General features: G+C 41.1%; 1 protein-coding gene across 1 annotated transcript in view; it reads right to left on the bottom strand.

The window, feature by feature from the left end:
- The window catches only part of ank2a (ankyrin 2a, neuronal), a 101,134-nt gene that overhangs the window by 38,631 nt on the left and 39,190 nt on the right, over nt 1-23,313 (bottom strand). Inside the window, exons 25-44 of the mRNA XM_030071620.1 lie at nt 22,588-22,714; nt 22,328-22,406; nt 22,049-22,152; nt 21,632-21,667; nt 20,816-21,040; nt 20,534-20,632; nt 19,855-20,009; nt 19,390-19,601; nt 19,106-19,313; nt 18,866-18,962; nt 18,413-18,641; nt 17,823-17,948; nt 17,576-17,698; nt 17,425-17,457; nt 17,284-17,305; nt 8,438-8,515; nt 7,747-7,878; nt 7,062-7,202; nt 6,158-6,368; nt 5,964-6,042 (exon numbers count right to left, since the gene is read on the bottom strand). Coding sequence (XP_029927480.1) covers nt 5,964-6,042; nt 6,158-6,368; nt 7,062-7,202; nt 7,747-7,878; nt 8,438-8,515; nt 17,284-17,305; nt 17,425-17,457; nt 17,576-17,698; nt 17,823-17,948; nt 18,413-18,641; nt 18,866-18,962; nt 19,106-19,313; nt 19,390-19,601; nt 19,855-20,009; nt 20,534-20,632; nt 20,816-21,040; nt 21,632-21,667; nt 22,049-22,152; nt 22,328-22,406; nt 22,588-22,714 — 2,516 coding nt within the window. The remainder of the gene's footprint in view (nt 1-5,963; nt 6,043-6,157; nt 6,369-7,061; nt 7,203-7,746; nt 7,879-8,437; nt 8,516-17,283; nt 17,306-17,424; nt 17,458-17,575; nt 17,699-17,822; nt 17,949-18,412; nt 18,642-18,865; nt 18,963-19,105; nt 19,314-19,389; nt 19,602-19,854; nt 20,010-20,533; nt 20,633-20,815; nt 21,041-21,631; nt 21,668-22,048; nt 22,153-22,327; nt 22,407-22,587; nt 22,715-23,313) is intronic.

Raw genomic sequence — 23,313 nt, 5'->3', positions numbered from 1 at the left:
CTGTTTTCATCAAACAACTCCTCAAGGCAATATCCAGAGCACTCCAGGTCTGACACTGCTGACAGAGGTGAAGAGGGTCTACTGTCAGAGTACTGCAAATAATACTGACAGTGTTGATTCCTCACATGGGCAAATGCCATGTGAGGAGACACACGGTGTCGCTCCATTGATACCACAGATTCTGGGGAGGATGGTCTAAAGTCCTCCAGCCAGTCCTGAAGGAGTGAAAAATCCAAATCAGAAGATATGGAGTCTGGGGACAAGGCCCTGTCCTGAAATAATCTTTCAAGTTCAAAGTCTGACAGAACTGACTGGGGAGAATCTGGTCTGGTCTCCTCAAACAAGTTTTCAAGACATAAATCAGTGAGGTCCCAGTCTGAAATTGTGGATTGTGGTGAAAACGACCTGTCTCTAGAAAAGTCAACCTCGTGACCGTAATACTGACATCTAAATTGAGGAATTGGTGAGTCAGGAGAGAGGGGCCTACATTCATCTTCAAATGCCATGGATTCAGGGGACTGTGGTCTTAAATCAGCCATCCAGGCGTCAATGGAGGACTCATTGTATTCTGTGTCTGACGATAGTGATGTAGGAGAAATAGGCCTGAATTCAAGTGTTTTCCCCAGAATGCAGGAATCTGCCAGTGTTACATGGGCAATGCCTCTCACAACATCTGCATATGAAAAAGGTCTTGCAGCTGTGGCTACTCTGAACATAATTGAAGGTTTGCTGCTGTGTTCAGCTTCAACATCTGATGTGAATGAATCTGGGGAATCTGCTCTGTTTTCATCAAACAACTCCTCAAGGCAATATCCAGAGTACTCCAGGTCTGACACTGCTGACAGAGGTGAAGAGGGTCTACTGTCAGAGTACTGCAAATAATACTGACAGTGTTGATTCCTCACATGGGCAAATGCCATGTGAGGAGACACAAGGTGTCGCTCCATTGATACCACAGATTCTGGGGAGGATGGTCTTAAGTCCTCCAGCCAGTCCTGAAGGAGTGAAAAATCCAAATCAGAAGATATGGAGTCTGGGGACAAGGCCCTGTCCTGAAATAATCTTTCAAGTTCAAAGTCTGACAGAACTGACTGGGGAGAATCTGGTCTGGTCTCCTCAAACAAGTTTTCAAGACATAAATCAGTGAGGTCCCAGTCTGAAATTGTGGATTGTGGTGAAAACGACCTGTCTCTAGAAAAGTCAACCTCGTGACTGTAATTCTGACATCTAAACTGAGGAATTGGTGAGTCAGGAGAGAGGGGCCTACATTCATCTTCAAATGCCATGGATTCAGGGGACTGTGGTCTTAAATCAGCCATCCAGGCGTCAATGGAGGACTCATTGTATTCTGTGTCTGACGATAGTGATGTAGGGGAAATAGGTCTGAATTCAAGTGTTTTCCCCAGAATACAGGACTCTGCCGGTGTTACATGGGCAATGCCTCTCACAACATCTGCATATGAAAAAGGTCCTGCAACTGCAGCTGCTCTAAAAACAGCCAAAGGTTTGCTGCTGTGTTCAGCTTCAACATCTGATGTGAATGAATCTGGGGAATCTGCTCTGTTTTCATCAAACAACTCCTCAAGGCAATATCCAGAGTACTCCAGGTCTGACACTGCTGATAGAGGTGAAGAGGGTCTACTGTCAGAGTACTGCAAATAATACTGACAGTGTTGATTCCTCACATGGGCAAATGCCATGTGAGGAGACACACGGTGTCGCTCCATTGATACCACAGATTCTGGGGAGGATGGTCTAAAGTCCTCCAGCCAGTCCTGAAGGAGTGAAAAATCCAAATCAGAAGATATGGAGTCTGGGGACAAGGCCCTGTCCTGAAATAATCTTTCAAGTTCAAAGTCTGACAGAACTGACTGGGGAGAATCTGGTCTGGTCTCCTCAAACAAGTTTTCAAGACATAAATCAGTGAGGTCCCAGTCTGAAATTGTGGATTGTGGTGAAAACGACCTGTCTCTAGAAAAGTCAACCTCGTGACCGTAATACTGACATCTAAATTGAGGAATTGGTGAGTCAGGAGAGAGGGGCCTACATTCATCTTCAAATGCCATGGATTCAGGGGACTGTGGTCTTAAATCAGCCATCCAGGCGTCAATGGAGGACTCATTGTATTCTGTGTCTGACGATAGTGATGTAGGAGAAATAGGCCTGAATTCAAGTGTTTTCCCCAGAATGCAGGAATCTGCCGGTGTTACATGGGCAATGCCTCTCACAACATCTGCATATGAAAAAGGTCTTGCAGCTGTGGCTACTCTGAACATAATTGAAGGTTTGCTGCTGTGTTCAGCTTCAACATCTGATGTGAATGAATCTGGGGAATCTGCTCTGTTTTCATCAAACAACTCCTCAAGGCAATATCCAGAGTACTCCAGGTCTGACACTGCTGACAGAGGTGAAGAGGGTCTACTGTCAGAGTACTGCAAATAATACTGACAGTGTTGATTCCTCATATGGGCAAATGCCATGTGAGGAGACACACGGTGTCGCTCCATTGATACCACAGATTCTGGGGAGGATGGTCTAAAGTCCTCCAGCCAGTCCTGAAGGAGTGAAAAATCCAAATCAGAAGATATGGAGTCTTGCGACAGGGGTCTGCTCATGGGCCGTGGCATACTAACGTTTTGAGATTTAGTTTTTGTTCTGGTGAGACCTGCTAAATCCAAGGGTTCCTGTGTGTTAGGTGATTGTGTTTTTTTGTTTTCTACCATGTATTGGTACAAATTCCCAACACGTTCTTCACTGTCTTCAGATCTACAAGATAGTGATTGAGTTTCCAGAGTCAACTGGTTTTGAAATTCCAGGTTGAATTTTGGTCTTTCCAGAAAGTTGAAGATCAGTGGTTTCACTGACTTCATTCCTGTACTCAAATAACTAGTGTCACAGGATGCTTTTTCATCCTTAACACATGAAAAGTATTTTTCTGTTGGCTCATGGCTCAAATCTATTTCATTAATCTCATTCATTTCTTCACAACACTCTATACCATAAAAAGCCGGTGGCAGTGATGGCGATGATAGGAGATCTCCTCCTGTATATAGCAAATAATAATCACAATGTTGACTCCTGAGCTGAGCTCGCATTGGTTCAGAGAGCAATAGTTCAAGGAATGAGAAACTGCACTGAGATTCTGTAGATTCTGGTGTAGATGATCTATCATCCTCATCTGACATCACAGATTGAGCAGAAGACGACTTCTTCCAACTATCAAGGTTTTCACTCGTAAAAACAGAGTAAGCACCTTTTGATTGTGGAGGTGTGGTAGTCCTACTTCCAGTCAAGTGTTTGTTACAAGGTTCAGTGTTCAAATTTGCTGCACAGATAGTATATTTACTTGCTGAAGCCTCTGATTTTGGTGACACAGATCTGTTTTTCACATGACATTGCTGAATGGTAGGTTTGATTTCATCTGGTGAAGTTTCACTATGAAGGAATCCAGAAATATATGATGGTATGTGTAATATGTTTGAGTCTGGTGAATCTGGTCGATTCTCAGCACACAGTTCTTCAACTAAATCAGAATAATCTACAGCCGATGTTACAGATTCTAGTGAAGATGATCTACATGAGAAGGTATGGGGCTGCTTTTCAGGTGCTGAATATGTAAACTGGCATTTAGGGGAGTCAGGAGACAGGGGTCCATGCTCATATCGTGATGATATAGTATGTGGTAATCTTTCTTTTGAGCACACTTCTTGAAGACAATGAGCTGAAAAATCTGTGGTTACTGAAATTATTTCTGACCTATTTTCTGTGTAGAGCAAGTAATAATCACACCATTTGTTTCTATATTGGGGAGCTGCTGAGTTTCGGGAAAGGGGTTTACTCTCTTCAAATGACACAACAGATCCCGGAGAAGTTGGCCTTATGTCAGTACACAAGTAGTCTGTATATGGAAGTTTTCCATCATACGAGCTGAGTGAATCAGGGGAGAACGGTTTATACTCTGGAAAAGAGGAAAATTGGACCAACTCCCACTCATTTTCCATTTCATTCTCTGAATTAACAAATTCTGTAGAACTCCCCAATGAGAAATGATCATATTCCACTTCTAGGAATATAGATTCAGGGGAATCTGGTCGTTCTTGTGCAAACAGATCCTCTAGAGTAACACCTGAATACTCCAACTCTGAGTAGACTGACTCAGTTGTAGTCGATCTGTATGCACACACACATACTGAAGATTCTGGTAACGATGGCCCATACTGTGGAATATTGGAGTCTGGGAGGATATGTATGTTTGAATTAGCAGAAGTGACTGATTCAGGAGAAGATGCTCTACTAGTAGGAAACAGATCTTCAAGCCAAAATTCATCATAGTCAATATCTGATATTACAGGGGAGTATCCTCCCTGTGTAACTACACATTCAGTTATAGAGGGACTATACTCCAGCACTGGAGAATCAGGGTACAACAACCTGCACTCACTCACAGACTCAAAGGACTTAGGTGAATCATAATGGAGGTCATCAGAGAACACTGAGGAAGAGTGAGGAACCATTGAGGAAGAGTGTGAACTTAGCACACTGTCCATAACTTCCAAACTCAATACTGGCTTTTCACACATATATTTACATGAGTGATTAGGAGATACTTTATTTTCAGTAATATTAGTTGAAATGTCTGATGAATTATACAAATCTGAATCGGGAGGCAGTGACTGCTTGTAATCTAATAAATTAACAGAGTATGGTGATAAAACCCTTCTTTCCCTAAGAGGAGAGTCAGGTGACATTGCCCTATAATCACTAACTGACATCACAGATTCAGGGGATGATGGTCTAGTGACTGCATCAGTCACCATCCATGATTCTAGTGGGAAGAAATTTTCATTAACAGGTGAGGATGAGCCACATCCTTTTTCAGATCCCAGGGAATCTGGAGTCAAAGGCCTGTAGCCTATAAAATTGGAGTGTTGTGTTACATCTTGTTCAGGTGAATGTGGTGTGAGATGGGTGATGGGCATGAAAAATCTGGTAGTAACAACCCTAGGTTCAGAGATGTATGATGTCTTTGCCCTGACTATTACATAATCAGTGTCTGGATTAACAGAATAGAAACTAGACTCCCTGTCAGTTGAGTCACACGCCATCTGAGCAGTGCCACTGGTTCTCAAACAATGTGGCAAAATCCTCTTTTGTATATCCATTGGAATGGCTCTAGTATTTTCCATCATGCTGTACGTAGCTGTTGCAATAGTGGGCTTGGTGGAGTAGACATCATATGAATTTGAAATCTCACTAGCTTCATCAATAAAGGGCATGCTTTCTTGATGGACACCACTGGGCTCTTGGGATTTTATGTTTTCTTCCTGTTCATCTGACTTTAAAAGTTTTTGGCCCATCTCCACAGTTGAAACAGGAATGACATTGTCATGACCACTCAGAACTCTGTAGAAGCGTGCTGTGATCTCATCTATATGCTTCTGAGAGACCTCGCATTTCTGATCTACATCTCTGTAATCTTCAGCCAAGGCCAGAAATGCCGTGTGGTCCTCTGGTGTCAAGGTTAATTGGCTAGACCCAGAGCTTCCTCTGGCAATGATTGCTGACCTGGTACTGCCTTTGGGAGTAAGGGTAAGACTTGTGGTGGAGACATAAGAACCAAGCTGTGGTGTATCCCTAAACCCATTCCAAAGCTCCTCAAAGTCTGTCTCAGCTTGGTCTGATTCAGATAGGCTCAGATCAAAGTCTTGAACAGGCACAGATGAGCATAACCTCTGAGAGTCAAGTGATGGCCACAACTCATCTTCACCACCACATGCCTTGAGTGGTGGGGTTTGGCAGCAGTCATCTTGGACTTGGCACTCAGTGCCACCTTGCAGTGGCCTGAGGGAATGAACTTCAACACTCCCATTACCTTGATGGTCTTTCATTCTGTACTGGGGGTCATACAAAGGAGATGCTGGCCTCCAAAGTGCTGCTTTTTTGGAGAGGTAAGTTGGACTTACTTGATCATCACTGTTGTCATAACTTGTAGACTGCCGTGTAATTACGTCCTCTGAAGTCCACAGATTAGGGTTCAACTCACTGCAAAAAAAAAAAAAGAATCTTGGTTCATAAAATGTCATTTGGCATGAGTGTAATTTTAGTCACTAATGTCAGAAGTTTAAGATTTGGAGATAATTTGTGATAAATAATTTACTGTGGGATTTCCAGCTCCTCTAATAGATCGCCATGCATGCTTTCTGAGTGTGTGTGTCCAATAGGTTCTGCCCAGGAGGGAATATCCAGTAGAGAAGCTACTGATAGATCTTCTTCAGAAACAGCTGGGGGTGGTCTGCGGTCTGAATCCACCCTCCGAACCAGTCTGGGGCTATCAACATCCTCTTGTACTGAGGATAGGGCTACTGACACTGACAGTGGGAAACAAAAATGCATGAAAATGTCTATATACATGAAAGCATGTACACATGCACACAAACATACACACACACCACACAAAAGCATGCACGCGCGCACGCACACACACATTTCACAAAAGTAAGTTACTATTCATCTGTTTATTTCCAGGGTATACAGCAGTTGTAGATACCAGTATACCAAAATAAGCTTTTGGTCACCAGTTGCCATTTTGTTGATGTGAATATAGCAAGTCCAGATTTAATTTCTACTGTACTGCTGTCTACAGTGTATATATCTTTAAAGTACTTGTTTGTGTGTTTGGAAGTTATCAGCATTTTATCACTTATTTCTTTTTTGAGCCATGTACATGGTAGCATGGCCTCTTTATAGTGAATGGCAAAAATCTTGTACTTGTAGTCTCAAAATTATTTGTAGGGGCAAAAAATCATTGTTTCACTGATCTTTATGGACCGACACTGTTAAACTCCCCACCATCTCTCAATAAATGACATCAAGAGAAGTATTTTGCATTTGGTAGTATTGAATGCTTTGTGATCAGATAAATCTTTTAGCACATAAATAGAGATTGGTGATCCAATTATCACAGAAACATACCCTGGTCTGCTCTTGTTCCTAAACTAATTCTTTCCATCTGTCAAAACTGTGTGATAGATAGATGGACTGAAAAGAGTCTTTTTTATTACCTTCACTATGATCCAGTGTCTTCTCTATCTCTGCATAGGTTCTAGATGTTTGCTCTTGAACTGACTTATTCATCTGGGTTTCAATTAGGTGAACAATGTCCATACGGTTGATCTTGGTAAGTCTTTTAATTAGACAGTCCTCTGTGGAAGGATATATCAATTCAAAGACAGACTTAAGAGTGAACAGCATTCAATCACAGAGAGGAAAATACTTTGAACAACATAATAAAAATGTTGAATAAACCCAAGTCAGAATTCTAAAAGAAATAATTGTAACTGCAACCTTTGTTCTCTGTTTAAACCAAATTTAAACATTCAAAGTGTACATCAACATGGCTGAATACAAAAAGTGGAGGAAGTGACAATGATTTAAAAAAAGAGTGATGACTGAATGCAGAGTTACACCTGATCAGTCATCCTTAAAACTTTAAATACAGGTATTAAAAAAGGTGTAAAGTGTTTGACAGCTAGCTGCCACCACCATCTTGATCAAGTTTTGATCAGATCAGTATACTGATGTCTTTTTTGTTTTTAGCTATGAGGAGGGCCCTGAGAAATTCATGTATCTGCTGTCTTTTACTGAACAAATCAAATATTCTAGCTACTGTACACACTAGCATTATTAAGAGGATTGTAAAGTACTAATTAAATGTAAATCTGATTTGTCAGACCAAAGACCTCGTACCTGTGGCATGTTTGCCTTCCCGTTCAGCCCAGCGCTGCAGAAGGGCATGGCTCTGTTCTTGGAGGGAGTTGGGATTTTCTGTTCTCACTGTCTGGATCTCATCCTCACTAAATTCCAGCTCCCTTGCCAGCTCTGCAGGAGAACAAATAGAACACAAGGGATGGTAATGTTCATGAAAGAATCTACCCTTGATCCTGCATGTGTACATGAATTTTTGATATGAAAATCTGTTTAATTAAATTTTACACACTTCTTCAAATAGGAAAATGCTAATGTAAGCAATGTTTTGTGTATTTTGTTAATTTTGGTAGACCTATCAATATTGTCATATCTCAGTTCTTTGAACCATGCTGCTCTTACATACAGAATTTCCAATTTCTAATCATATGTCTAATATGTTCCTTAGAGGCATAGCCTACTAGGTTAAGACTATGCTTTAAGTTGCTCTGAGTTAGTATGTTCATACAACTTCCAATAACATGTTGGATATTGTGTGAAGTTTAACAGACATTAAGCCAAAATATAGCAACTTAATGACAGGTATCTTTCGTCATTGTCAGTATCATTATAAACAACAGTATCTCCCCCAACATTACAGTATATGTAAATTATATAGTAAAAGTAAATTGAAAGCTGGGTTGAAAAGGAGAGAGATGAAAGCACAACATTATTGCATTATTTGACAGCTTACCTGTCCAGCTGAAGCCAAGAAGATCTGCAATGATAGCTAAGGTCTCCTCTTTCCTGTCAGCATCATCCTGCCAATCCACTAGAAATGTCGCCGGAGCCAAACATTACACAGTCATCAAGGTTCACAACCAAAGACATAAAATACCACTGACTACACATTTCAAGGAAAAAAAAACTATTGTAGATCAGATAAAGTAAGGGCAAATATAAAGTCTTCAAAAATGTGTGTCTTAAATATATATTATGGCCTCTATGTTATAGGCTGAAATATTTTGAAATTAAATGTGGATCAGTGATGCTGACTCTGGTAATGATATAATGATTGGATTTGGTGATTGGACAAGGAGCTTATTTGTTTACTTGAAGCTTCCTTTTCAAGAATGACTATTTCACTAAAATGGGAACATCATATTGGTTAATCATGAGCATGAGCAATGACAATGTGTTGAATAGCAAGGTGAATGCTCGTATTAGTGAAGCTGCATTAGTGAAGTACAAGATAATACAAGAAGTATGCATCAAACAGGGCATTAAATGGCCATAGGAAAGCTACCTCTTCGAAAATGGCCAACCAATCTTGAGATCCCATATACATACATACAGATGGAAAAGAAAATTTACAACAGCCAATAGACCACAAAAACAACAACAAAAAGCAGGACAGGACAAGAAAAGAAAAGCTGACACAACACAAGACAGGACAAAACAATACAACACAACACAACACAACACATGACAAAGCACTGCAACTAAAAATGACTAGTGGTAATGTGTCTTGAAGAAGAGAATAAAGTCACTGCTTGCAAGGAGCAGAGAAAGTAAAGCACAAGCCCAAGTAGATCTGGGAATACCTTGCTTATGCTCTGGAGTTTGGTCATCGACGATTCTCTGCATCTGTGTTTCGATGGTGTCATCCCAGATGGGCCTGGCTTCAAATACATCCTCTGTCACAGAGGATGGTCGAATTCCCGGCAAAGAATGGGCACCAGAATTTGAGCTATATGAGGCTGGGCTGTCATATTTGAAGATAACAGAATCTGGACTCCTCTGACCAGCACTGCTTATATCTTCAGTATCCAATGATGACCTAATAGATGTTTCTCCAGTCACAGAAAGCTGATCCTCTTTAATTTGGGCAGAGGAGAATAAGTGAACAGCGGGTTTCTGATTAGTCAGAGGAGGAAGTCTGGAGGAGAGAAGGTTGTATTTATCAGTGGGATGACCACTGTCAGAATGACTCCTGCTGTCTTTACTGGAGGCTTTTCTTGTATCACCATCACCCTCAGATCTTGTCCTGCGCTCTGCAGTTGCAAATTCCTCCAGTTTAAATATTTGAACCTGGGACAACTCTGACACTACTGAGGCTTCGGCAGGTATATTTGACCTGAAACTGCTATCCTCTTTAGATGTGCTACCTTGTTCCATTATGACTGGTGGTGGTGAGTTTTGATAATCAGAGGGGATGTCAGACCCTTCACAGGCCCTGGATGACTGAAGCACATCAACTGAGGAAGGCATCTCAATAACTGAGCACTGCTCTTCTTCCTCATCTTCCTCATCCTCAGGAGATGATTCTGAGGAATCATGTACCTGTTCTGAGTATACTGAACGGGTAACAGTGGATGTGGCTGATTGAAGGTCAGCTATAGTGGAGTCTAGGTAGTCTACCCCAAGGTTTCTGGGGTTTCCATCCTCATTTTGAATTTCAGTAAGTGTTTCTAACGTATTTGGAGAGCCCAGGTGAACTTCTACAGAACTACCAAGATCAGCCTCTGAGAGTGGATGTTCACTCTCTGACATATCACCAGAGACACTGAGGAAATTTCTTGGTTTAGGAACAGGAATTTTCCCATCGGTGCTGTCGGTCAATGGTAACACTGGAATGTCTTGCAGGGGTATATCTGTGAGTGAATCACTATTCTCTAAAACAAAAGCCTTTGTTTGATCTTCTCCAGTTTCCTCTGGCACAACTTCATCAACAGGATGTTCACCAATGTGAAAAAAATCATATCCTTCCTCTTCTTCAAAGCTTCTTCTTGTCATGTCAATGGCCCCCCCTCTTGTCATTTCAAATAGCTTCCCCTCCTGAAATTGAAATGGGTTGGGAGTTGCTGTCTGAGTTGGTGTTCGAACAGGTGTTATGTCAGGAGTTTGTCTGTCTCCTGCAAAACCTGGACACTTCTGTTCCTCACTCTCAACCAGTGCATTAAAGGCAGCATCTTCCTCATCCTCGCAACTTTGATGACATTTTTCTGCATGATGTATTTCTACACTGCTGGTTCCGTGTACTTCATGTTCATCAGTACACACTTCTGCTTTGAATACCTCTTCAGCCTCTCCAAAATTTGAGAGAGCAGCCTGAGCTTTACCTATAGCACTTGAGAAATCTGTCAATGACTCAGTATCTTTATCCTGACCTGCATGATTCTCATCTTCTACAGAGAAATGGCTGTCTGTGGAATATGAGCCATCAGGTTTGATTACTTCTTTATCTTCTTCTGTTTCAGCTACTGTTTCTGTTAAGAGTCCTACAGACTCTTCACTCTCTGCACCAGGTTTCTCTGCATCTCCATGAGTAACTAAAAATAATGAATTTTCATCTGGTTTAGTGACACTTATTTGTGACTGAATTTCTAACTCTTCAATGTGTATGTCTGTGTTTGAACCAATATCTGCCCCCTCACTATGTTTCTGAGTACTTTCTGTCTCATGTTTTTCAGAGATTTCTTCAAGTATATCATGTGATGAATGTATAACTGAGCTACACCCTATTGCTAATTCATCATCTTTATGATGTCCTACTTCTGATGAAGGAGAGGCATCTGAAGACTTGCTATCTCTCTTTATTTTGGCCTCCTGTTCCATCTCTTCAAAGGTTTTGATTTTGGCAGCCATTTTAAACATCTCTTCTTCTGGTGTGAATTGTTTTTTGGTGTTATCATCATCTGTATCCTCTTTGGTTAGAGAGCTCTGTTTTATGGGTATTGGAAGATACTCGGGGTCAGACAGTTTGGCATCAGGACTCACCTTTTCATCAGGTAATCCCTTTGTTGAGAACGAATGTATGTCTTCCTTACTTTCACTTTCCAGTGGGATAGTCTTCTCTGTCGTTTCCTGCTTATCATGTTGGTTATCATCTCTATAAACACTGCTGTCATATGCAAAGCAGGCTTTGAGCTGGGTGTCATAATCTTCATACACAGCTGTCCTTCCTGGCAACTTGAATTCTGTGTTCTTTGGGTGAGTGGGACTTCCTTCTAAAGAGTCTGGACAGGGGGATTCTGTGGTGGGACTTGGCTCAATTGAATCAGGAGATTTCTTTGAGGATCTATCCTCCATGACAGGACTTGCTTCTAAGGAGTCTCTCTGAGATGGCTTTTGTGCTAGGTTATCAAAAACCACAGTATTTCGGCTGTCCAAATCTGCTGGCCTTTGTGGTGTGTCAAAACTGCATCGTAGATCTACAAGTTCCTGTATTTTCTGAGCTGAGGCAAGAGCAAAAGCACCATTATCTTCCTGGTCATTCTTACCATCATGAATTGTCACATTTGATATTTGATGGTCAAAGGTCCCTTCAGCTGAGTTCTCTGAATGTGACACTGCAGTTGGTGATATTTTTGCCTTGACATCAGATGAACAATCTTTGGAGCCTTTGTCTTCATGGAATTCTTCTGTCTGCCATACGCTTTCCACAGTTGGCATATCATTGATATCTATATTTTTTAGTTCTTCGTTATCTGTTGACATTGTTTTTTGTTGAGTGGAAAATGTAACAGTTTCTCTTTTGGTGTCCTTTGGCAATATCACTTGTTCAAAAGTCTCATGAACAATGTTTTCTGGGTGGCATTGTGTCATCCTTGGCCTCTGCTCAAGATACTGATCCAAATCACTACTGAGTAATGACAACATACCTGACATATCCTTCACAGTTGTAGACTGCTTGCAGGGGCTCTTTCTCTTGATGCACACTTCTTGGAATGGCACCTCCTCTACTGAACTTGGTGTGACTTCTTTGACTTCAATCACATTTGACTGAATTTTCTGATTGCTCTCTCCACCTTCCATATCATCCAAATCAACACCATCTACTTTTTGAGATTTTTCAAATTGATTCTCTTGCTCCTCACTAGAGAGTTTTTGAATGTCTTTATAATTATTCCTTTTGGGAAGAATAACTTGTTCACATTTCTCCTGGATAACATCCTCCTCTGGTGACTGACTCCTCACAGGCCTGTCCTGAAGCTCTTGCTCCAAGTCTCTGTTCAGCAGTGATACCATGCCTGACATATCATTCAGTTTTATAGATGGTTCATGGGAGGTCTTTTTCTCTATCCAAACTTCTTGAAATGGCAGCTCTTCAACAAAAGTTGTGGTTGTTGCTGAGACTTCCTCAATGTTGTCCTTCACCTCCTCAGTTTTCCTTGTTAGCATTTTTTCTTCCAGTCTTGTGTAATCACTCTCCTGAGTTGACAATTCTTTTTCATCAGTGGAGATAGTAATTTCTTTTGTTCTGTGCCTTGTAAGAATAACCTGTTCAAATTTCTCCTGAACAATATCTTCTGCTTGTGGTTGACGAGCCACAGCTCTATCCTCTAGATACCGATCCAAGTCACTACTCATAAATGACAACATTCCTGACATATCTTTTCCTGCTGTGGCTGTCTGGCCACAAGTTTTTCTCTCAATATGAAATTCATGGAGTACTGGCTCCTCAATTTCAGTGTCTGTTATGATTTTGTCCTCTATGACTTCCTTGTCAGTTTGAGAAAAGACTACATCATCATCATCACCTATGATATTTTCTTGTCTCACCTTGTCAACATTTACTTCCTCTGAATGTGTGATATGCATGTCTTCTCCCCTGGCAGAGAGGGCAAGTATTTCAGGGTTCATTTCAGGAGTAACTGCTATCCCATCACTCTTTCCTGAGCTGGATTGAGATTTCCTACTATCCACACTGGTATCTGAGGACTCAGCCATGCCTTCATGCTTAGGACCCTCAGGGCTTTGATCCTCATCACTCACTTTATTCTCATTTGGAGAGATAACTTCCCCAGTATCAATTTTCATACAGGTAATGAAGACGGAGGCTGGTTGCGGATCATTGCACACCTCCTTAGGTGCCTCTATCTGACAATTCACATCTCCTGATGTTGATGTCTGCCTAAACAGCTGGTACTCAGGACTTTCCTCCAGCTCAGCCTTTATGTCAGCGCTGAAATCCTCAGAAGGTCTGCGATCAGGGCTGATCTGTATATCCTCAGATAACCTCCTGCCACTGTTTATAACTGGTTCTTCTAACTGTATCCTGTCCAAGCCCTTCCCTGACAACTCTGTGTCCACAGTCACTGGACTAAACCTTCCACTGTCACACAGACCTCTACTTTTTACTGTCTCTGTAGAATGACCAGTATCTGAAATCAAATGCGATTCATCAGAAGGCTCTATGGTTAAGCTCATTGCTTCCTCCTCTAAGTCTAGGTTGTGACGAGTGACATCACTCTTTGGAGTTTGAATTCGATTTTCTGATTCTGGCTGCTGAGTGGGACTGTGTTCAGCCCTGTGTATCTCCTCAGAAACTGCTGTTTCAGAAATCAAAGTTGAACTTGAAGACGCAGCTATAGCTTTGTGTTCAAAAAGCCCTGTTTTATTTTTTGAAGGGTCCTGCCCTGTTTGGAATGCCTTCATCAACTCCCTAACAGACATAGTCTCTTCTAATCTTTCTGTCTGAGACCTGGGGGATTTAGGTGACTTGAGGACTTTGGGAAGTTCTGGCATGTCTTCCTCTATCCTTTTTGTGGCATTGAAAGATTTAGCTTGAGAGACTGATGCCTGTGAGACTGATGCCTGTGTAATCTTCTGCACTTCCTCCTCCTCAACTTTTTTCTGTAAAGCTCTGACCCTTTCCTTTATTGATCCAATAGGTGTCTCAACCACCTTAGGAGACACTGGGGGGTCTATGGCTGGGGTAGCTGCAAGTCCATTCTCCCGGAGAACAACATCTCCATCAAGGGACTCCTCAGAGCTCATTCTTTCCAGCTCTCCCTCAGAGCTGCTACAACCAGAACGCTCTCTGTCTCTGAGTTTCTTCCTAATAGGTTTCTTGATATCTGGTGGACGTCTTTTGTCATCACGCTGCTCAGTTTTTACGTGGATAATGGCCTCTTGAGAGCCTGCTGTCACTGTAGGTCTCTGCTCATGGCACTGGTCCACACCCATGCTGAGCTGTGAGACCAAGCCAGACATATCTCTGACCTCTCTGGCAGGACTACAAGAGGTCTGCCTCTCAATACAAACATCTCGAAATTCTGGATCTTGAACACTGAGGGGTGCATTTTCTCCAATAACCTTTGCCTCAGAGAGTAACACCGACTCCTCCTCTTTTTCATCAATTTGTAGCACATAATCTCTGCTAACTTTTGTTCCCTCTCTTAGAATCTCTCCAACCTTCTCCAGCCTCTCTTTGAACTGTTCCACAATCTCCAAAGGTTCCCCTTCTACATTGTCTTCCATCGCTTTAGCTCCTCTTCTGTCATCATCTGCTAAGTGCTCTACTTGCTCTGATGCCAAGATGGCAGACATTTTAAAGAGATCATGTTTCATATCTGACACCTCTGAGAGAAGGTCTGGGCTTGCAAGTGTCGCAGGGTCAAGTGGTTGGTTAGTTTTCAAAGAGAATGTCTCAGTTGATTCAGTTTCATCATCTTCCATTTAAAATAAATTCAGAACCAAAGAGGGTAAAGAACAAGAGGGACAAATGAAGTAGGGGAAGAGAGAAATTGCAAACTGTGGTCATGAAAGTGATATTATACTCTATCTTCAGTTCATTGAGTAAGGAGAAGACTCACAGGGCAGTGTAAAGGGAGTCTGGAAAAGAAGCTTATGTGACAATGTCACCCAGAAGAGTTTGGAGGGCAGGAGAGCAGCAACAGCATAAGCAAAGCACCAAGGAGTAACAAAATAGGTGGGAAATGGAAAAGTGTAACTGTATTCATCACATTTAGTTGACTACAGAAACAAAACATTGAAAGATAGTCTACAAAAACAATCAAAAGAAACAGAGAAACCTGAGTATGGAACAGATGGACAAGAAGGAAGGATAACATACAACAAAACATCTCAAGATTGTTTTTGACATGAAGAGTCATGTCTAATTCCAAAATAAAATTTCAAAGCATAGAAAACATATTAAGGTTGGTGCACACTGAAAAATCGATAGAAAGTCTTGAATAAGAAAGAATGCAAAAAAGCAAATGATTATTAGAAAAATAAATAGGTTGCTGTCATTTTAAGTATGCTTTAATGTTTGAGAACAATTATACTTCTAAGTGATGCCGGTATGCCACTCACATGAACTTTGAAAACACTTTCCTTGTTAAGTGAAATTACAGCTTTGTCAGCATTAGAGGTTGATTTAGTTGCTGTAGAGTATGTTTGAACAGATGGTGACACCAGTAGATATAACTTTATAGCATTACATACTTTAATTGTATGTTTAATGCTGATTGCACACTCTAAGAATAATGTTTTTTTCTGCATTTCATTTAACATGCAACTACACTGGTATCAATTACCATACCAGGTTTAAATTTGCTATTACATAGTACGTCCATGTAACTGCATGGCACAATGACTTTAAACAAAGAAATGAATGAGTGACTGACAACAGTAACTATGTATAAAAATGTGAAAAGGGATTTAATTAATACTAAAACTATAGATGAAAGCAACTTAAAAGAGATGTTCCATGAAAGACAAACATGCTAATGTATTCAAATAAATACATCACAGAACCGTGGCCAAAATCATACAAAACAATGAAGAGAAAATAAACTAACCAGCCACTGATTAAAAGATATTTTTAGAAACAAACAAACACAACAAACAGACATTTTTTGTGAGTCATTTTATCCATACAGAGCAAAGGAAATGTGTTGGCATGCCACTGTTGAGTCTGTTTTAGGAGGTGTCATGAAAGAAAAATTAAAGGTCAAGCTGAATACTTCTTATATATTAATTCCACAATAAAATAGTTATTCTCATGGTCAGATGAAACTGTAAACAATCAACCAATCCCTTTTGAGTAGGCCTTATAATGAACACACATTCAATTAAATTTGAATAAAAAGTATTCTTTTGACCTTAATTTGTGATTGTCAGTAAAAAAAAAAAAAAAAAAAAAAAAAAAAAGATATGTTCATAGCCATGACAGATAAATTAAAATGGTTTTGAGTAGTTTATGAGCAAGCAAGGGAGACAGTGATTAGGGTTTGGAGAGAAGGTAACGCGGTGCACATCAGCCATAGCATAGCGGCCAGTGATCAACATACACACTGTTAGTAGAGTCAATTAAAAAAAAAAAAAACAGGACTGATCCAAATTGTTATTATTGTATTTTTGTAGTGCTAGTTTTTGGCACATACCATATGGCATATTACTGAACTGCATTTATTACAAAACTTTTAAATATTCATAGAGTTGTTATGGTAAATGCTATGGAACCTGATGCAGTCTTTTTTTAACAAGGGACAACTATAGCTAGAAAGTGTGGTGTCCTGCAGAAACCTCATATCCTCAATTGTGACATATTTTTCTTAAGTGAACAGCTGATATTGCATATTTAATATGAACAAAAGTTTCATGACCCCAATGCCCAGACCAACATTTGAATATGTGTTGGTAAATGTGCCACATGCATGAATTTAACTGAGAAAATGATTCTGTGTTTTGTTTTTTGAAAAGTTCATATAAAAGCTAAAAGGTTTTTGCAGGATACTCAAAAACAATTCCACACTTTTTACATCATGAGGAAAAGACAAAATAGGAAAATAAGAGAGTTCAACTTACATTTCCTGTCACTCTTTTCACTCTGAAAGAAAGGTAGAAATAGACACAGTTAGCTATTAATTACACCATTATTCTTTCTTCAGTGCTGCATCAAGTAATCTATTTTAGTTCTGGCATAGTATATGGCTATTTACTATTTACCTCATCATCTGCATCTTGGTCTGAATCCGACTCCTATAGAGAAAAGACAAACAGACAGTAAACAAACAATGCACTGACTTCTAGTACATATAAAGAGTTGCTATTATAATGTGTCCTGACTAAAGACTGTTTGTCTGCTGTTGTGGCTGACCTTTGAGTATGTTGGCAGCGTAATGTTGAGGTTGCAGATTGCATTGTGGTTAAGACTTCGGTAGGTGCGTGGTTCCTTGGTGAAGGACAAGCGACCGCATGGCTCCTGTGCTGTGTCCCGAATCTGTTAGTGAAACAGTTAATCCAGTAACTGGAGAAAACTGCATAATATTTGAAATGTGTGTCTCTGACAAAAACAAACAAATGAACAGAAATTTCAGAAATTTACATCCAATGCATAAACATACTTTGATGAAGAGTGCTAGTCTGTTCTCTTTGAAAGCAAAGAAGCTGAAGACATGGTGCTGTCCACTCTTGGTAAGAGGTACAAGGTTTCCAAAGCAGTCAGCAAATATAGGTTTCCCTTCGAGCACCTGTGTGTGGATATGAGAACTTTCACGACCCACCCCCCAAAAAACAACAACCAACAACAACCTAGAACTACCTTGAGTAAGTGAGGTTAAGAGAAGCGAACAAATTCAAAAACATCAATCTTAGAATACATCTCTTTCTCCTGGAAATTTGCAAACCTAGTACACTGATATCTGGAAAATAAACATTTATGATGTATGTAGAAATTCATAACAGGTTGTTTATGGGCTTTTCAGTGGATTCTCACTGAAAGTGCCAACGTTTTGAGCTCCTCTCACTAATCTGACTGCTTTAATATCATCTCTATTTACTTTCCCTACTTTGCTTCAATCTTGTCTTTTTACGTTTGCATCTTGGCTATAGTATAGCTTAGCAGAGCTCCTCTCATTTCCCTTTTCACACCTTTCGCCTATACCTTCTCTCACACTTAACTACCATCAGTAATTTGCCCATCATCCCACTGTACCTCTACGTCTCTGCTGCGGGCCACTTCAGTGAAGTTCTCCTGCTGCTCCAGGGTCTTGTCCATCTTGTCATCAGTCATGCAGAAACAGCGCAGGCGGGCCTCAATCGGGTCGAGCGTTTTGGCAAAGATGACAAACTTTGCCATGTATGGGACACAGATAATCTCCCTGTACAGCTGAGAGGAGAAATTGACCGACTCCTGGATCTGGCGGCAGTCAATCAGCCAGAACCTAGGAATATGAGTGAGGTTTTCACTCAGTGAGTGACGGAAGCTTTCCAGCAGTAGATAGATACCAGGTACAGTTGCACAGTAAGCTTGCCAATCACAGTGAAATATTAGATCAACTAGATTATTTAAGGGAGGATCTGATCAAACTGTCATGCTTCTGAGTAAAGGGGGCTTAATTAGAAGAGCAAAGTAACACACCACATTTGAAAATTAAGGAGCATTTACCTTGCTGACACATTTGTAGTAAAGGACACACACTGGTTAACAAAGGTGAGAGGCGTGGAGCCCGTAATGTCCTCCCATTGGGCAGGAGTGGTTCCACCTGAAACACAGAGCCAGAATTTGTCTCCCAACCTGTCACTCTGTTTGACTAAATTTGTTGTATTTATAAAACAGGAAAGCTCTCATTGGCTTTTCACTGTACTGTCCATGTATGCTTGACCAGGCTTGAATTTTGCTGCTTACCAGTAATGCTGCAAAGCAAACGCAAAGTGGGGGTCTCTCCACTAAACACAGTGACTGTCCCATCACTGTTGGAGCTCTTGGGGATTGGGATTGTCATGGTAATTGGCTTGTGGAACTTCCTCCTTCTTGGTTCCAAGGTAACGATCGGGCTGAATGTGGCCTTGTTACCAAGGATCTTTTTCACTACTTCAGCGCCGATGGGCTGGGCCTGGCACAAATTACAGAAAAAAAATTAATAATACCAAAAAGTACAACTAAGCTTCTCATCCAATCAAAATATGTACCTGTAGACCAACTCTGATCTTCTTGGTCAGGGCTCCCTCGGGGAAGACAGCCTGGACCTGGGGCACCAGAGTACTGCTGAGGACCCCACCCTCTGGGCCAATCAAATGGCTGTCTTGCTTGATCCGTGACACCACCGCAAAATATTGTGGGAAGTCCCGGGTTATAATACGGCATATCCTCTTCTTCTCTAGTTCCTCAGGGGAATCCAGTTCTGCAAAGAAAGCCCAGACATGTATAATCAACCCTCTATGGTTCAGTGTTATAGCAACAACAAGTACAGACACTTACATTTTTAGATAGTTAATACTACTCTCAGATGCATGACGTCACAAACCTTTCAACTAAAAAACAAGATATTGCACAAGGTTATACCTGTCTGAAATCACAGTTCACATTCCCAATTTAGGTCCTTCGTAAGATCCCAGTGTAAGACCCCAGTGCAAGACCCCAGTGCAATGCCTTACCTTCATCCATGCCATTGAGTATTTGGTTGAGCTCCTCCTCAGTGTATTCACAGTGGTGCTCCCTCCAGCTCTCCCCTGTTTCACTCCTCAAGATCACCAGCTCTCTCTCTGTCCCCCGCAGAGCTGCAAAGTGGGGGATCTCCACTATCACAGGCCTGAAAGAGGCAAGGAGATTAAAGGAGAGTGTTAAATTCATGTTGAAGAGAGTCAACCATACAGTATATGGTGACGGCATGGCAGAGAAACTTTTATGATAAATGACATAATTCTGGGCTTGGCTTTGCATGACCTTTAATTTGTACATAAGCATCTTTGAGTAATTAATAAGAGGAGCATGTCACGCTTGCAGCAAAATAAAAATATTTAACAAAAACAGTAACAAAATGGTGAAAAAAAATCATTCCACATCAAGACTGGCACTGCACTGGGATAGACTGAGGCAAGCATTAAGATAACACAACAACAAAAAGCAAAAACCGAGGTGGGTTTGGTTTAAATGAACACACATGAACGCTCTTTCATAGTACCAAGAAACCAAGAATGTGACCTGATACAAAAAAATACAAAATGTACACAGGCAAAATTCTCACTGGAGACTCAAAAGTTTAAACTGAGGAGAATAGGATGGGATGTGACTAGGATGCCAAGGTGGTGGTGTGTCCCCAACCTATGGCCCTACCCGAGGAATTTGGTTCCTGGAGGACCCAGCTGCAGGATCCGACTGACCAGGCTCTCACCCTCATTCAGAGGGGGTGGAGCTGTGGGCAGGTGAAGCTTACTGATCCGTATGCAGCACAGAGGGGGAGTGGAGAAGAGAGCTTGATCATACATACTCATGCACAACAGTGTGCAAACGCGCACAAACTCACACACACAGAAGCGCACACATGCATACACACACACACACACACACACACACACACACACACACACACACACACAAACTGAAAAACAGGCTTACCCCAGGAACTGGGCTCCAGTGGGTCCAACTTCTATGATGCGACCAGCCAGGCCCTCCCCCTCCACCATAGGAGGCATGGAGGCAAGACGGTGCCTCTTCACCAGCCTACATGTCACCCGTGTAGGCGCAGAACACTTCCTAGGTGGTACAATGATTCGCAGGCCATTGTGACGGCAACCACGCATGGCCCCACCCCTGGCATCAACCATGAAGCTGACCAGGAAGCTAAGGAAAATGGCCAGATAAACTGGTTGTTACAAACTCTAATAAAAGTATTCATCAACACCAAAAAACATTAGAAACAGACAAATATTCAAATATGCAGTATTGTTTAACAGAGATGTTCGGTCTGTGGACTGTTTGCCTCCATGCAGGCAAAGCAACTGAGGGTGAGAAAGCAATAGTTTTATGACATCAGTCGTGATACGGCGACAAGCAGGTATTGACAGAAAATATTTCATTCCAGTCTGTTTTATGTCATTATTTTCGGTCCCTCCCAGTTTCGTTCTATGTAATTTGCAAGGAAGGTGAGTAAACAGGAGGGCATTACATCAGATTCTTCCAGGAGGGTCTTCGGTATCAAAAAGCAAATCAGCATAATAACACTCAAGTTTTCTGTATATGAAATGTAAGCACAGCTAACACAATTTTAGCTTATCAGATGAATTCTGGAAGTCTAAAAAAAAACATGCATCATGAAATTCTGCAAACAGATAAGATGGCGATGACACTGAGAAAATATGGCAGAAGACAGAAAAATTAAAGATGTGGAAGAGGAAAGAAGAAAGAGAGAGTAGCCAAGATGAAGAGTATCACCTGCTGTTGTCATGGTCTAGGCACGGGGAGGAGCGGCTAGAAGCAGACCACAACAAACTCGATCACAAACACAGCCAACAACAACAGATTGAACAAAAAAGGCAAAGACAGTAAGAGTGAGAAGTAGTGAGAAACAAACTTAAGCAGAGACAGAAAATGAGACAGAGGCAAAGAGGAAAGAGAGGAGAAGAGAGAACAAACGTGGAGGAGTGGCACAAAAAATACAGGGGCAAAATAAATTTGATCTGGAGGTGACTCATATAGCCATGATAACTAACAAAAGTGTGTGGAACATAATCATCTCAATAACAAATACAGTGCATAACTTTAGCATATTGTAATATTCAATATCTTTGTGTGTGTGTGTGTGTGTGTGTGTGTGTGTGTGTGCGCACGTGTACGCGTACATATACTAACCCAGAGTGTAGCAGGTTGGAGGACAGCACCACATTATCAAGGTGCTCAGCACCCCAGCTCAGACGGAAAGAATCCTTCTCATTCTCTCTTGACAGAGACGACACCTACAGGCCACCAAAGACCAGTAGCCCATTTGGCAATTTAACATTCATTCATTAAATATGTTCAATATTCCAGTTAAGTTTTTGCAGACAGTTTTAAGCTAACAGAATGACAACCAGATGAAACCAATGCAAGTACTAAGTAGTGCACTGATTATTCTGTGTGTTTGGTCCTCACCTGGTGGCTTGTTATCATGTCCTCTATGAGAACCCCGTCTCTCTGGTGGAAGCTTTGGTGAATGGGAGTCTGTTGCGATCTGTTGCAGGATAGGAGAATACGTAGTTTCTCAGTGTCCTTGTGTATATGCATCTGTTTGCATATATGTCTGTGTATGTGTTGTCCCACTTTCTTCACACAAACCCATTGCATCTGGCATTTTTCATGTAGCTAGATGTGAAGGGAAATATTTTATGTGAGTGTGTGTGTGTTTTTGAGACCTGTCCAGATTGTGGCTCATGTAGCTGAAACCGTCCAGGTAGTGTCCAGGCAGAGAGTCGTCTCCCAGCTCTCGGAGGTCCTCTGCTCTCAGATATTCCCCTCCGTCCCCTGTCATTGTGTCCTCACCTGGGAGAGAGAGAGAGACAGTTGTGGTCAAATTGAATGAGAAACTAATAAAACTGAAATAACTTAAAGTTACACATCTTCCATGGCTGTATTTATTTTCTAGCTCAGCACTTCCAAATCTACTTTCAAAGACCTGATGGCAATGTGAGAAAAAAATCTGTCCACACCACTCAGTGAATGCATTCTAATTTCACAAACACAAAACAGCGTAACACATAAAAACATCAATAAACAATTCTGACAACAGTTTATGATGCAATTTTTCCATACATCAATGCAGGCTCATAATTTGGCAAGATCAAATTACTGCTGCGCTGCATCTATGCTATTAAAAACAACTTGCTAGTTGCTTACTTTACTTGCTCTTGCCAAATAGAGAGCCTGCATCGAAAACTGTTTTATAACTTTAGAACTGTTTATTACTTGTTTATTTTAATCACAATCTAATTAATAACCTAATTTTAAACCACTGATAAACCCTTTATAAAGGTGGTCTAAAATGGTACCCAGGTGGGAAACCATGATGACTGATCACTGTGTAGCAGTGATCAGTAATAATAATAATGTAATAAATACCTTTAATATAATAACTGCTAATA

This window comes from Myripristis murdjan, chromosome 1 (genome assembly GCF_902150065.1).
Source record: "Myripristis murdjan chromosome 1, fMyrMur1.1, whole genome shotgun sequence".
Classification (NCBI taxonomy): Eukaryota; Metazoa; Chordata; class Actinopteri; order Holocentriformes; family Holocentridae; genus Myripristis; species Myripristis murdjan.
The sequence above is the reverse complement of the archived record's forward strand: the minus strand, read 5'-3'. Positions and strand labels throughout refer to the sequence as shown.